Raw genomic sequence first — 13,799 nt, 5'->3', positions numbered from 1 at the left:
GATAAAATAAAATAAAAGAACAAATTAAAAATCACTTAGAAAAGTTAGATGCCTGCAAGTCACCCGGGCCTGATGAAATGCATCCTAGAATACTCAAGGAGCTAATAGAGGAGGTATCTGAGCCTCTAGCTATTATCTTTGGAAAATCATGGGGGACAGGAGAGATTCCAGAAGACTGGAAAAGGGCAAATATACTGCCCATCTATAAAAAGGGAAACAAAAACAACCCAGGAAACTACAGACCAGTTAGTTTAACTTCTGTGCCAGGGAAGATAATGGAGCAAGTAATTAAGGAAATCATCTGCAAACACTTGGAAGGTGGTAAGGTGATAGGGAATAGCCAGCATGGATTTGTAAAGAACAAATCATGTCAAACCAATCTGATAGCTTTCTTTGATAGGATAACAAGTCTTGTGGATAAGGGAGAAGTGGTGGATGTGGTATACCTAGACTTTAGTAAGGCATCTGATATGGTCTCGCATGATATTCTTATCAATAAATTAGGCAAATACAACTTAGATGGGCTACTATAAGGTGGGTGCATAACTGGCTGGATAACCATACTCAGAGAGTAGTTATTAATTATTCCCAATCCTGCTTGAAAGGTATTAACAAGTGGGGTTCCGCAGGGTCTGTTTTGGGACTGGCTCTGTTCAATATCTTCATCAACGACTTAGATATTGGCATAGAGAGTACGCTTATTAAGTTTGCAGATGATACCAAACTGAGAGGGATTGCAACTGCTTTGGAAGATAGGGTCATAATTCAAAATGATCTGGACAAATTGGAGAAATGGTCTGAGATAAACAGGATGAAGTTTAGTAAAGACAAATGCAAAGTGCTCCACTTAGGAAGGAAAAATCAGTTTCACACATACAGAATGGGAAGAGACTGTCTAGGAAGGAGTACGGCAGAAAGGGATCTAGGGGTTATAGTGGACCACAAGCTAAATATAAGTCAACAGTATGATGCTGTTGCAAAAACAGCAAACATGATTCTGGGATGCATTAACAGGTGTGTTGGGAGCAAGACACGAGAATTCATTCTTCTGCTCTACTCTGTGCTGGTCAGGCCTCAACTGCAGTATTGTGTCCAGTTCTGGGCACCGCATTTCAAGAAAGACGTGGAGAAATTGGAGAGGGTCCAGAGAAGAGCAACAAGAATGATTAAAGGTCTAGAGAACATGACCTATGAAGGAAGGCTGAAAGAATTGGGTTTGTTTAGTTTGGAAAAGAGAAGACTGAGAGGGGACATGATAGCAGTTTTCAGGTATCTAAAAGGGTGTCATAAAGAGGAGGGAGAAAACTTGTTCATCTTAGCCTCTAAGGATAGAACAAGAAGCAATGGGCTTAAACTGCAGCAAGGGAGGTTTAGGTTGGACATTAGGAAAAAGTTCCTAACTGTCACGGTGGTTAAACACTGGAATACATTGCCCAGGGAGGTTGTGGAATCTCCATCTCTGGAAATATTTAAGAGTAGGTTAGATAAATGTCTATCAGGGATGGTCTAGACAGTATTTGGTCCTGCCATGAGGGCAGGGGATTGGACTTGATGACCTCTCGAGGTCCCTTCCAGTCCTAGAATCTATGAATCTATAAACTGCAGGATATTAGCCATTCTCCCCATGTGCTCCTGGAATTTTTTTTTCATTGGGCTAGAGACTAAAGAAGACCCAATTCGGTCTTCAGGGAATGTACTATCAGTATATTCTTCAATGGGAGACTGTTCCATCTCTTTTGAGAGACGCCTCCTCCCAACTGTCCCTTTGGAGCCAGGCTCATACCAGGGGCCTTTGCCTTCAAGACCACCTGATGCCAATATTATCACTGACACCAATGTTGGTGCCAAAGAATTTCTTCTCCCAGGGGGTTGGACTAGATGACCTCCTGAGGTCCCTTCCAACCCTGATATTTCTATGATTCTAATATGCAACCTTCACAATATTCCAAAATAAGCCCACTCTCAAGTATTTTTAACCTAGCTAATGTATACCATCCCAATGCTCAGACTAATCCACTTAAAGAGCCATTGTATGGAAATTGCATGCCCTTTAAATCAATCCCCAAAGCTTAAAAAGTCTAGGTAATTTCCTAAGTGAACTAGCGCTATCTAAATAAAAACAAAAAGCACTTTTGACTTCTAAGGTATGGAGTCTAGCTTCCCCCAGGTAAAAATGAGACTTCAGGTAGAATACTAAGAGATTAATGACCTTAGGGAACTTCAGCAGTTTGGGCAGCTCTTTTATAACCTGAGCTCCAATTGTTCAGTCATGAGAGGGTATGCATGTGCCCCAAACACAAACAGCTCCTCAGAAAGTTCTCAGCTCTGTGATGCCAGTAATGTGATGTGATCCCAAAAACAAGACTATACAAATGCTAGTTCAGAGTATTCTACCTCAGCCATTTTGTCAGATCTCAGTGAGACTTCTTAGACCCAACCTGCAAGTTATTCTCAGATTCCAGCTTGAAATCTACAAAGCACTATTGTCTTATTATTATTTGTATTCTAGGAGCACTTAAAGACATTGGTTGGGGCCCCATGGTATTAGGAACTGTCCAAAAATAGAAGGCCATGCCCTAAACTGTGTACAGTCTAAAAGGCGAGAAAAACAGATATATACAAACAAATATGCAATATGGCAAAAGTTACAGTACAATTCCCCCAACCTGTCATTCATATGCTTCTCTGGTCCTACCTGTTGTTCACCTATGAGTCAAACTCCTTTGCAGATCTCTCTTTTTTTTTTTAAACCTCAAGTGCCCTCCTCCCACTCTACCTAGCCCACAGAAAAACACAGGGCCTCATTCTGGTTGAAGGGTTAAAAAAAAAAGAAAGAAACACCAACTGTCAGAATTATATTACCACTAACTTGAGACATGAGTACAAAATAATTTCACATTGTAGTTAAGTATTTATTTGAGGAACTGCAAAGAATCACACTTGTTGCAGTTTCAGTAGAGGTAGCTTTTATATTTAACTAAAAATTCTCTGAAAGGCTGTCCCCCCCCCCCTTTTTCTTTTTTAAGGTAACTACTAGCATTTCCTGGATTTCATTAAGAGTGTTGTCATTTTCAACCTAGTGCCTCTTACTATCATGCTGGGGTACTGGGAAAGTAAAACTAATGATTTACCAACACTATCACTTCTTTCAACACCTTGGGATTTCCCCTGAATGACTCCCACCCAAATACTTATCACTAACTATTCCTGAGGTACCTAAGCCTAAAGCACTAAGATTGTAGACTACTAGTAGGCTTAATTTGTGTATGCAGATTGGTTACTGGCCCACTTAACTATTGGATTTGTGCAAAGTATCTGCTGTACACAAATTTGAATAGTTGTTCATAAGGGTCAAATTCTGCCCTTGAATGCATGGATTCAATGAGTGCCCTACTGGGCATAAATGGCAGACTACTGAACCATTGGGACTCACACACACATATTAGAGAACATGAGCTAAAAATAATATATTTACCCTGGTATTGTGCCATGTCCTTCGACCAGAGAGATTCTGTTCCATATTGAGTCTCATCATACAAAAACCTAACCTCTGTGGCACCAGCATCTTCTGCATTCTGGATCAGTTCCTGAGAGCAAAATAACCTCTAAGTGATTGCAATAATTTTATGCTTCACCCTAACTTTAATATTATACTTATAGCTTTCAAACTTGAATGAAGAAAATAATTATAGGTCATTGTCTAAAAAATGTTTCAATATATTTTCAACAAGTGTGATTTTCTCCAATTTGCTTAAATTAAAATAGGCATTTCTGAATTTTATTTGAGAGGGCAACTATCATACTCAAACACAATTTTTAAAATGTCAAATTATAAATTTTTACCTTATTAAACTATCGCAAACTGGATTAACACAGCAGTCTAGCAGTAATGCAACATGTGAAGAAGGGGATAAGATCACACTGTAACTTTCAGACTGGAATCAAGCAAGAAGCAATGCAGGGGCATTGTGTTGAGCTCTGGGTTGGGGAATATTGGAGGTATGGAGTTCCATGTATTATTCTGCAGCAGCCCCGCTCCAGCTCTGTTGAGAGCGGCAACTACTGTCTTTGAAGGGAACAGCATCCAGCCCACTTTTCAACAGATGAGCAGTCATAATAATTGAGGGATGAAGGAGGTAAGGAAGAATATAAAAAGGGGGTGATCCCTAGGACTGTGAGGCACCTCCTTTCCTTAGACCTGCACCACCACCCAAACATGAATAATGTAATTTTTATTTTTCTATATTTGGTTTTCTACGATATGTGATTAGGACTATGTTTCTATTTACATACTTGATTTTTCATACAATCCAGGATAATATGGAAGTGACAATTAACTGCAGCACTGTTAAATTACTCAGAGCAGAAGGCTTATTATAAAGGACAATATAGTCAAAAGAGCATTACTAACAGAAATTGACAGAAAAATTCTAACAGTGTGAGTATCAGTATATTAGGACCTAATCCTGCAAACACTTATGTACATGCTTACATTTGGAGGGACTACTCAGAGTAGTAAAGTTTAGCACTGTACTTCTCAAACTTTTTTAGTGGTGACCCCTTTCACATAGCAAGCCTCTGAGTGCGACCCCTCTTATAAATTAAAAACACTTTTTTATATATTTAACACCATTATAAATGCTGGATGCAAAGCGAGGTTTGGGGTGGAGACTGACAGCTCACAACCCCACCCCCACGTAATAACCTCATGACCCCCTGAAGGGCCCTGACCCCCAGTTTGAGAACCCCTGGTTTAGCACATGTGTAAGTGTTTGCAGGTCCTTAGATACTGCATTATTTTTATTGGACCACCAAATACATCTCTAGGCACCAAAAGATCTTTTCTTCAAGTTTCTCTTTTAGGCCATGGCGGTGCTGGGAGTCTTTAGAAGAGTCTTTCCCCAGCACCGATTCCCATGCCGAAAGCGCCGGGGTGCTCCGCATTGAGGAGGAGATTCTCGGCACGGGATCCACTGACCCAGGGTCAGACTTGGGATGGAGCACAGCCTCCATCAGAAGGCTTTTCAGGAGTTGATCCCTGTCATTCAACGTCCTGGGGTGAAACCCCTTACAGATCCTACAACAATCTTTTTGGTGGCTCTCCTCTAAACACTTCAAACAAAGTGTATGGATCATTTCTAGGCATATACTTGCAGCAGACCTCGCAGGTTTTGAAACCTGGAGACCGCAGCATGCCCCGATGCTGGGAGAGCGATGAGGGGGAACCCCCCAAAGAAAACGTAAGAACTAACTCTAATTAATCTAAACTAACACGAAGCTAACTACTTGTAAGGACTATATACACAGACACTGCCAAAGTGCTTGTCAAGATAAGAGCAAGGGATGTTCCAGCTAACCATCACTGGAAGTAAGAAGGAAATGAGGGGGTGGTGGGTTGGCAGGGCCCTATATCAAGCGCCATGAAGATGCGACTCCAGGGGGCATGCAGGCCGACCCGACGGATATTGCTAGGGGGAAAATCTTATGGCTGCCGTGCACGTGTGCATGCACACACCTGATTGGAATTGACATGAACAAGCACTAGAAGAAGAAAACATGTTTGCCATAGTCTTGAAAGAAGTTAGATGTTAGACAATCTCTCTACTTTTCATTCTAACAACCCATCTGTTCCACATATGTGCAAATGGCAAACTTAAATAAAAACAGCATAGACTACTTCTTGCTAATGTCAACACTACAACAAATGCATGCTAAAAGATAGTCAGAGAGATGGAGAAGAAAGAGAAATAGTCACAGTTCATCAAATAGTAATGTATCAACAGAATTGCTGCGTGTTGCTTAGCTGCGCCCATAATAATCATCATCAACAATGGTGCAGGAAGATACAGAGAGATCATTAAACCCCTACACACATTACTACTATCAATTTGAATAGTTGCAGTCCACCATTTCTTCCGACGCCCTTTCTAAGAAACCACTACATTTTTTGGCTTGTTTCATTTCAATACTATGTATTTAAAGAATTCCCAACCCTTAAATCAAAATAAAAGCAGCAAAGTTTCTGTCAATACTTCCTTAACATTCTGCAAACAAATCAGCGCACACAGGGCAGCTCTAGAACTTCCTGCCCTGGCTTCTGGGCAGCAAACCTTGCCTCTCTCCTCCCATCGTGAGAATAGACAAAAACTTTCCAAACCTAACTCAGATCACAGGCACCTGAGAGCTTCAGTTTAGAGTATTTACAGCTGGGACTCTGATACTGGAATTTAACCCCTACCACAAAAAAAAAAAAAAAATGCCAGTGACTGGTTTGTCAGGGCCTCCTCCTAGAAGCACTACTGGGACACTGTGTGCTACAGAAATGGAACATCTTATCGATTGCTCTGATCAAGTTCTTTCACAATTTAAGATTTCACTTAACAGAAATAAAAAAGTAAGTAAATAAATAAAAATGTTTCTAGCCTTTATGATGGCAAAGAAAACTTTTCAATGTGGTGATGTCTTATGAAGTCTGCAGAGGGGAAAAAAGCTCTAATTGCCCCATTCTTCTTAACAAGATGGGAAATCTGAAACCTAGTGATGACAATATAAGTAATAAAACTGTTGGTTGTTCCACTGCTAATCATTTTATCTGACATATCCAAAAAGTCTGGTAATGTAGGCCAAGTACTACAGTTTTTTTTTCCTTTATACCAGGGGTCTCAAACTCAATTTACCTTAGGGCCAGTGCCAGTCCTCAAATCCTCCCAGCAGGCCAATGTCACTCATGCCACCCAGAACCCGCCTCCCCCAAAAAACTCTGCCCCCCACCTGCCTAAGGCTCTGGGATGGAATTTGGATGGGGGAGGAGGTCTGGGGTAGGGGACTGGGGTGCAGGCTCTGGGAGAGAGTTTGGGTGTAGAAGGGGTGAGAGCTTGGGCTCTCGGAGGGAGTTTGGGTGGGGGAGGGTCTGGGATGCAGGCTCTGGGATGAAGTTTGGAGGCTGGGGAGTGTGTGGGGAGGGGGTGCAGGCTCTGGGAGGGAGTTTGGGGGGCGGGAGAGGGTGTGTGGGAAGGGGGTGCAGGCTTTGGAAGGGAGTTTAGGGGTAGGAGGGGGTATGTGGAGATAGGGTGGGGATGCAGGCTCTGGGACGGGGTCGCGGGTGCAGGGCTTACCTGGGGCTCCAAGGCAGGGTGGGCCGGGAGGCCTCCGCAAGCTTCTGCCCCCAGTTACCTCCCTGCAGGGTCCCATTGGCCACAGGGGTGCTCGGGGCGGGGGCAGCATGCGGAGGCACAGCCCCGTCCCGCCCCTGGGCCACAGTGAGGGGCCAGCAGCCACTGGAGCGAGCAGGCAGACGCTGCTCAGCTCCGCTGCACTGCCGGGGCCCCTTAGGGGGGGAGTGCCCAGGGGTGGCAGGTGGGACCAAGGGAGAGACCCGGCCCCAAAACTGCTGGAGCCCCACAGGCCACATTGGGGAGGATCACTGGCTGCAGATGGCCCGTGGGCCGGGAGTTTGAGACCCCTGCTTTATACTCTAACCCTTGGAGAGATATAGGCCTGCAGTCTCCAGAGCTGGCAATATGACACCATCTTTAATTAGCACTATTTTCATTTTTAAACATCCAGGGACAACTATTGATGTATCTTGTTATTGCAACTCAATTCTTTACTAGAAATATTTTTCTGCTCCTATGGAATTAATGGACTCATTATTATTTGTATTGCTCCAAAACTGTGCTAGCTGTTTTACAGAAAAATAAAAATACAGACAAAATCGTTGCTCTGAAGTGCTTATAATCTAAACTATGTTACTTTATAGTACTGTCATGATACATTAAAGAGAGAGACAGATGGTTAAACAGGAGGAGATGGTTTAGGTAATTGGAGAATATCACAGATTTCAGAATAAAAATTAATACAATAATCTTCCAAATTATATCAACACTATGGAGAGGTGAGACAAACAATTTCTGGAATTACTCAGATACAGTATTCAATAAAAGCAATGTAACTTAAAATAAGTTCTATTCATATTACTATTTTATTTGTTGCAACGTGAGATGGTAAAGAATATTTATGTAACAAGCAAATTTTAAAGGTTCAGTTGGCCTCCTCACATAAGATGCATTGTGATGCTTTTTGTTTCAGTAATCAATATGAAATAATTATGAAGTGAAGTATCCAATAAAAATCAATTGTTTCTCTTCATGTTTTTTACAAAATACGTAGTTCTTTTGTGATGAGCAAAAAGAATAGGTCATAAACTAAAAAACAACACCTCATCTGACACTGCCCCCAAAATGGAAAATTATGGAAAGATATATGTACTTATATCAGAATAAACATCTCATGAAGTAAAACAATCTACAGCATATTTAACAATGTTTAAAATAACATTAATCTGTGGGGTATATTTACTTAACAATAATAAGTACAATTTATTTTATACCTTAAGAATTTGTCCTCCTTCTGGATATCTTCTTAAAATGTCTTTAAGAAAATCAACAAGTGGTGGAGTTGTTTGGCCAAAACGGCCTAAAATATAAAAAGAAAAAGCAATTGGTTATTCTGTTAGTGGATTTAATTTTAGATTTATACTGTACTCATCATGTGATTACTGGGTTGCACAAAATTATTTTTTAAAATTCACTCAATGTCAGGTGCCAATGCCATAAAAAGCTCCCACCACACAAATAAACCATATGTATATGGCACAATTAACCCTCTTAGACAAAAGTATGTGAAAACAGAAGGCTCTTATATCTTGCTCCAAAAGTCAACACACCTTACCTGCTTCAGATCTGTAGGGTAAGAAAATTCCAGGACCAAGGTCTTACCCCACCAAGTACACTCTACTTCCACCCTCTGATGTTCAAATCAAAGTAATATAAGCAAGAGGATCCTACTTGTTTTTTACTATTATGATAGTACAAGATGGATGGGGGGGAGGTGCTGCGCACTCCGGCGGATCAAAGCAAGTTCGATATAACGCGGTTTCACCTATAACGTGGTAAGATTTTTTGGCTCCCGAGGACAGTGTTATATCGGGGTAGAGGTGTATGTGTAATAGTTGTTCTCTGAAGATGTACATCAGAAAGTATCAACATTCTTGGATTCAGATTCTGGCCTGTGACCAAAGCTGCACTTTTGAAACTCAAAATTCTAAAGCTGTTGCTTCCAGCAAGGAACATGCACCAGTCCTCACAATGGAAAGTAGGCACTCCTTGGTGTTCTAACTACTATTCCTTTTACAAGCAGTTTGTGAAATAATGTGCATAAGTATATAAAAAGGAATAGAATAATAGGCAACAATTACAGATTTCTCAAGTATGTGGGGAAGAGGTTGATCTATAATGATGTCTATCTTTATAGAACAGTATAGAAAAAATCTCTTTTCCAAAGATACCTTTTATAATAGATCACCATTTAAAGACCTTGAAAGCTTCAGGAATATCTCTATAAAACAAAATTTAAGAACAAGAAGCTGCAACAGCCAGCTGATGTAGACAGAGACTTTTTTGTTTTATACAGAAGTATAAGATATTCATAAAACAATACTGACAGCTCCAAGATGAAGTAAATTGACTAGGGGGCAGGAGAGTTTGAGGGCCTCTATCCTGAGAAGAGGTTTTGTAAGCAAGTGTGGATTCTTGCCAAGAGGCTGCATCTCAGCAATAATGCTTAAAGAATGTGTTTAAAGAATTCCACATAGCTGCCCTACAGAATCAGTTCAGATGCTTCCTATCATATACTGGGACACTGCTTACTTCACTGAGGGCACCACAAAATCAACTGAAGCAACCTAAGTGATATAGCTGACAGAAAATGTTAGGCTCATTAACATTTCTTGCTAACTTCTCAGGTCAAAGACCTAATCTATCAATGCCAACGAATATTAGACTGTCTTGAGAATATGACTCATTCAAGAGCTCAGTTTGCAGTGCTTGAGATGTCAATCAGGTTACACTTGACACAAATGTGGCTCCATGATTCAGAGGAACTACGCCTTATTTGACAGGACACTGGTAAAATTCACCATTGAATTACAGTGTTGAGGAAGTAGGGGCAAATCTTCAATGTACTCCAGTAACCAACACAATGGGTTTTACTGACCCTGTTGGGGTTGGCAAGTGACAGCTTCAGGGTCTTCCTCACTAAAGAAGCCATACTGAGTCACACTAATGGTCCATCTAGCCCAGTATCTTGTCTTTTAACAGTGGACAGTGACCGATGATTCAGAGGGAATTAATAGAACAGGGCAATTTTGAATGATCCATCCCCAGTTGTCCAGTCCCAGCTTCTGGCAGTTGAGGGTTTAGAAACACCCAGAGCATAGGCTGCATCCCTGATCATCCTGGCTAAATTACCCCATTGGTGGACCTAGCCTCTATGAATTTATCTAATTCTTTTTTTTATCCAAATTATACTTTTGGATTTCACAATATCCCATGGCAAGAGTTCCACAGGTTGACTGTGTGTTTTGTGAAGAAGTACTTCCTTATGGTAGTTTTAAACCTGCTGCCTATTAATTTCATTAGGCGACCCCTGGTTGTGTTATGTGAATGAGTAAATAACACTTCCGTATTTACTTTCTCCAGACCATTCATGATTTTTAAGACCTCTGTCATATCCCCCTTTAGTCGTCTCTTTTCCAAGATGAACAGTCCCAGTCTTTCTAATCTCTCCTCATATGGAAGACCTCTAATCATTTTTTTGCCCTTCTCCGTACTTTTTCCAATTCTAAATTATCCTTTTTTAGATGGAGCTACCAGAACTGCATACAGTATTCCAGGTGTGGACATACGATGGATTTATATAGTGGCATTATGATATTTAATGTCCTGTTGCCTATCAATTTCCTAATGGTTCCTAACATTTGGTTAGCTTTTTTGACTGATGCTGCACATTGAGCAGATGGTTAAGCAGAGAACTACCCAGGATAACTCCAAGATTTCTTACTTGAGCGATAAGAGATAATTTATACCCCATCATTTTGTATTCATGGTTTGGATTATTTTATCCAATGTGCATTACTTTGCACTTATCAGCATTTAATTTCATTTGCCATTTTGTTGCCCAGTCACCCAGCTGTGCGAGATCCCTTTGTAACTCTTCACAGTCAGCTTTGGACTTAACTGCCTTGAGTAACTCTGTATTGTCTGAAAATTTGACCTGTGTTCAGGCTGCATCACAGAATCAAAAGACTCAAGATTGAACTCTTGATTATTTGTGGCCAAAGCCTTCACAAGGATTGTTTTTAAGGTGCTTTATCTAGGACCTGACCATTCATTGTGACATCCCTCCAGAACCTGAAATGGAAACCAAGATACTCGAGTCTCACTATTCCTTCGCTGTCAGCAAATAGCCGTGAAATCCACTGGCAAAGTGTTTGTCTCATTCCCCTCTAGTGCTGGTCCACATAGAGGATGGCAGCCTACCATTGCTATCAGTTACTCCATTAACTCAAGTGACAGAGATCTATACTGTGGATGAAAAGGTTATTTTAGATATGTGGATATTTTAGGATGGGAACATCTGCAGATATCTGACCACAAGAGTGCCATAGCAACGAACTGAAGTATATGATAATAAGTTGAGATAATGAATATAGTAACTTCTAGGAGAAGGTCACCCCAACATTAGTAAGGTGAGGAAATACAAATAAGGAAGAGGAGAGAAACCCCTACTGAATAGGTTTCAGAGTGGTAGCCATGTTAGCCCGTATCAGCAAAAACAATGAGGAGTGCTTGTGGCTACTTAGAAACTAACAAATTTATTTGGGCATAAGCTTTCACGGGCTAAAAACCACTTCATCAGATGCATGGAGTGGAAAATACAGTAGGAAGATATATATACACCGTTCATGAAAAGATGGGAGTTGCCTTACCAACTGGGGGGTCAGTTCTAACGAGACAATTCAACTCAAGTGGGCTATTATCAACGGGAGGAAAAATCACTTTTGTAGTGGTAATCAGGGTGGCCCATTTCAAACAGTTGACAAGAAGGTATGAGTAATAGTAGGGGGAAATTAGCATGGGGAAATTAGTTTTCAGTTTTTGTAGATTTCAATTAAATTCAATTAAAGTCACTACAAAAACTAAAAAACTAAAACCTAATTTCCTCATGGTAAAAATTTGAGGTGTAGACATGGGAGAGTTTATCCTTGTGGCAAACTGTGAAAGGTGGGTCTGCCATCATAGCTCCAAGTTCATCGACCCTTCTCATGGAAACAATAGCAATAAGGAAGGCAATTTTCCAGGAAAAGAAGGACATGGAGCACAATACTAACGGCTCAAAGGGTGGCTTCATTAGCATGGAGAGAACTAGATACAGGTCCCATTGGGATGCGACCATTTGTATGGGTGAGAAGGTTCTGATGAGGCTTTTCCAAAACCTAGCGGTTAGCAGGTGCATAAAGATAGAGTAACCTTCCATGTGGTACTCCTGGGGGAATTCTGTGCCACTGCACATGCGCAGAATTTATGTCCCCCGCAGATATCTTTGCTACCCTGCAGAAAAATGACTTTCTGATGGAGAAACAAAATGGAAGCCACAAGCGTGGTCAAGCAACCCTCCCCAGCAGTATGTTTCGGGTGCCCAGGGCAACTGGCAGAGAGGTAAATCACCCACCCCCAGATTTCTACCCCAGCTGCAGGAAGCTCTGCAAACTCACCCCCCCCCTTCCTGCACCCATTGCTCCTCAGCTGCAGTGGGGGATCTCTATACAGGGAGCTGCTCTCCGATCCACCCAACCCCTGTGCATCCAGATCCCCTCATGCCCAGACCCTCCCGCCAAGCTTCACCCGGACCCTCATGTAGAGTCCCATTATCGCTGCACCCAGAACACCCCCCACAAGCCCTTGAACATCCAGATCCCCCCTGCACCCGCATCTCCCACTGAGCCACCTGCACCCAGATTGCTCCACACAGAATCCTCTCAACCCACACCTGAATCCCCCCACACTAAGCCCTTCCATACTTGGATCCTGCCTTGCTGAGCCTACCTGCCCACACCTGGTGCACCTGGCACAGAGAGGAAGGGCCCTGGGGTGTTTCTGGGGCAGGCCCGGTCCTTGCACTGTGTCAGGGTTGGGTGCTGCCTCACCACTGAGTCCATATCCCCGGGGGGGAGCTTCACAGTGATCTCCCACCTCTGTGCAGCCAGTGGCCTGTGCTCCCCAATGCCATGCTGGAGCCTCCACATTTATTTGACAAATAAAATGTGCAGAATTATGCAGAATTTTAAAATATTGTGTGCATAGTTTTTTATTTTTTTGGCACATAATTTTTAATATTTTGGTGCAGAATGCCCACAGGAGTAATGTGGAACACACTAATTGCTGCCAGATTAACTCTCAAAGAACTGAGGGCGAGACCTGATGATTTTAATTACAGAACGTAATACAGGATGAGGGGGATCCCCATCAATTCTGGTAAAACTCCTTGTTGCCAAAACCCAAGATGAGAAACATCTCTACTTGGTTTAGTAACATTGCCTAGTGGAGTTCTTTCTGCTGCTGGAGAGAATGTCTTACACAGCCGAAGAGTATGTCCGTTCTAAAGCAGATGCCCCTCCGAATACCACGCCCCGAAGTGGAGCGCATGTGGTGTGACAAAGTTCCTCCTCTATCTTGGTGGGTCCTGCGCTTATTGGCGGATTTTCTTGCCTCAGAGATTCACTATGTGGGTTGGGGAACAGTGCAGAGACCTTCCCCTCTGGAAGAACCCACTGTCCAGGTCAATTGAGAGATTTGGGGGGAACCCGGGCCCGCCCTCTACTCCAGGTTCCAGCCCAGGGCCCTGTGGACTGCAGCTGCCTAGAGTGCCTCCTGTAACAGCTGCATGACAGCTACAACTCC

At 42.2% G+C, this 13,799-nt stretch overlaps 1 protein-coding gene across 18 annotated transcripts in view; it reads right to left on the bottom strand.

The window, feature by feature from the left end:
- The window catches only part of SACS (sacsin molecular chaperone), a 250,637-nt gene that overhangs the window by 54,290 nt on the left and 182,548 nt on the right, over positions 1-13,799 (bottom strand). For 16 of the 18 annotated variants that reach the window (XM_065594803.1, XM_065594784.1, XM_065594795.1 and 13 more), the window contains 2 exons: positions 8,390-8,475; positions 3,476-3,587 (listed from right to left, as the gene is read on the bottom strand). In XM_065594803.1, the coding sequence (XP_065450875.1) occupies positions 3,476-3,587; positions 8,390-8,475 (198 nt within the window). Of the gene's footprint in view, positions 1-3,475; positions 3,588-3,843; positions 6,233-8,389; positions 8,476-13,799 lie in introns of those variants that run through there. The other 2 variants (XM_065594878.1, XM_065594890.1) reach the window with 2 other exon arrangements.

The sequence above is a fragment of the Chrysemys picta genome, chromosome 1 (genome assembly GCF_011386835.1).
Source record: "Chrysemys picta bellii isolate R12L10 chromosome 1, ASM1138683v2, whole genome shotgun sequence".
Taxonomy (NCBI): domain Eukaryota; kingdom Metazoa; phylum Chordata; order Testudines; family Emydidae; genus Chrysemys; species Chrysemys picta.
Note: the sequence above shows the minus strand (reverse complement) of the source record. Positions and strands in the feature narration are given on the sequence as shown.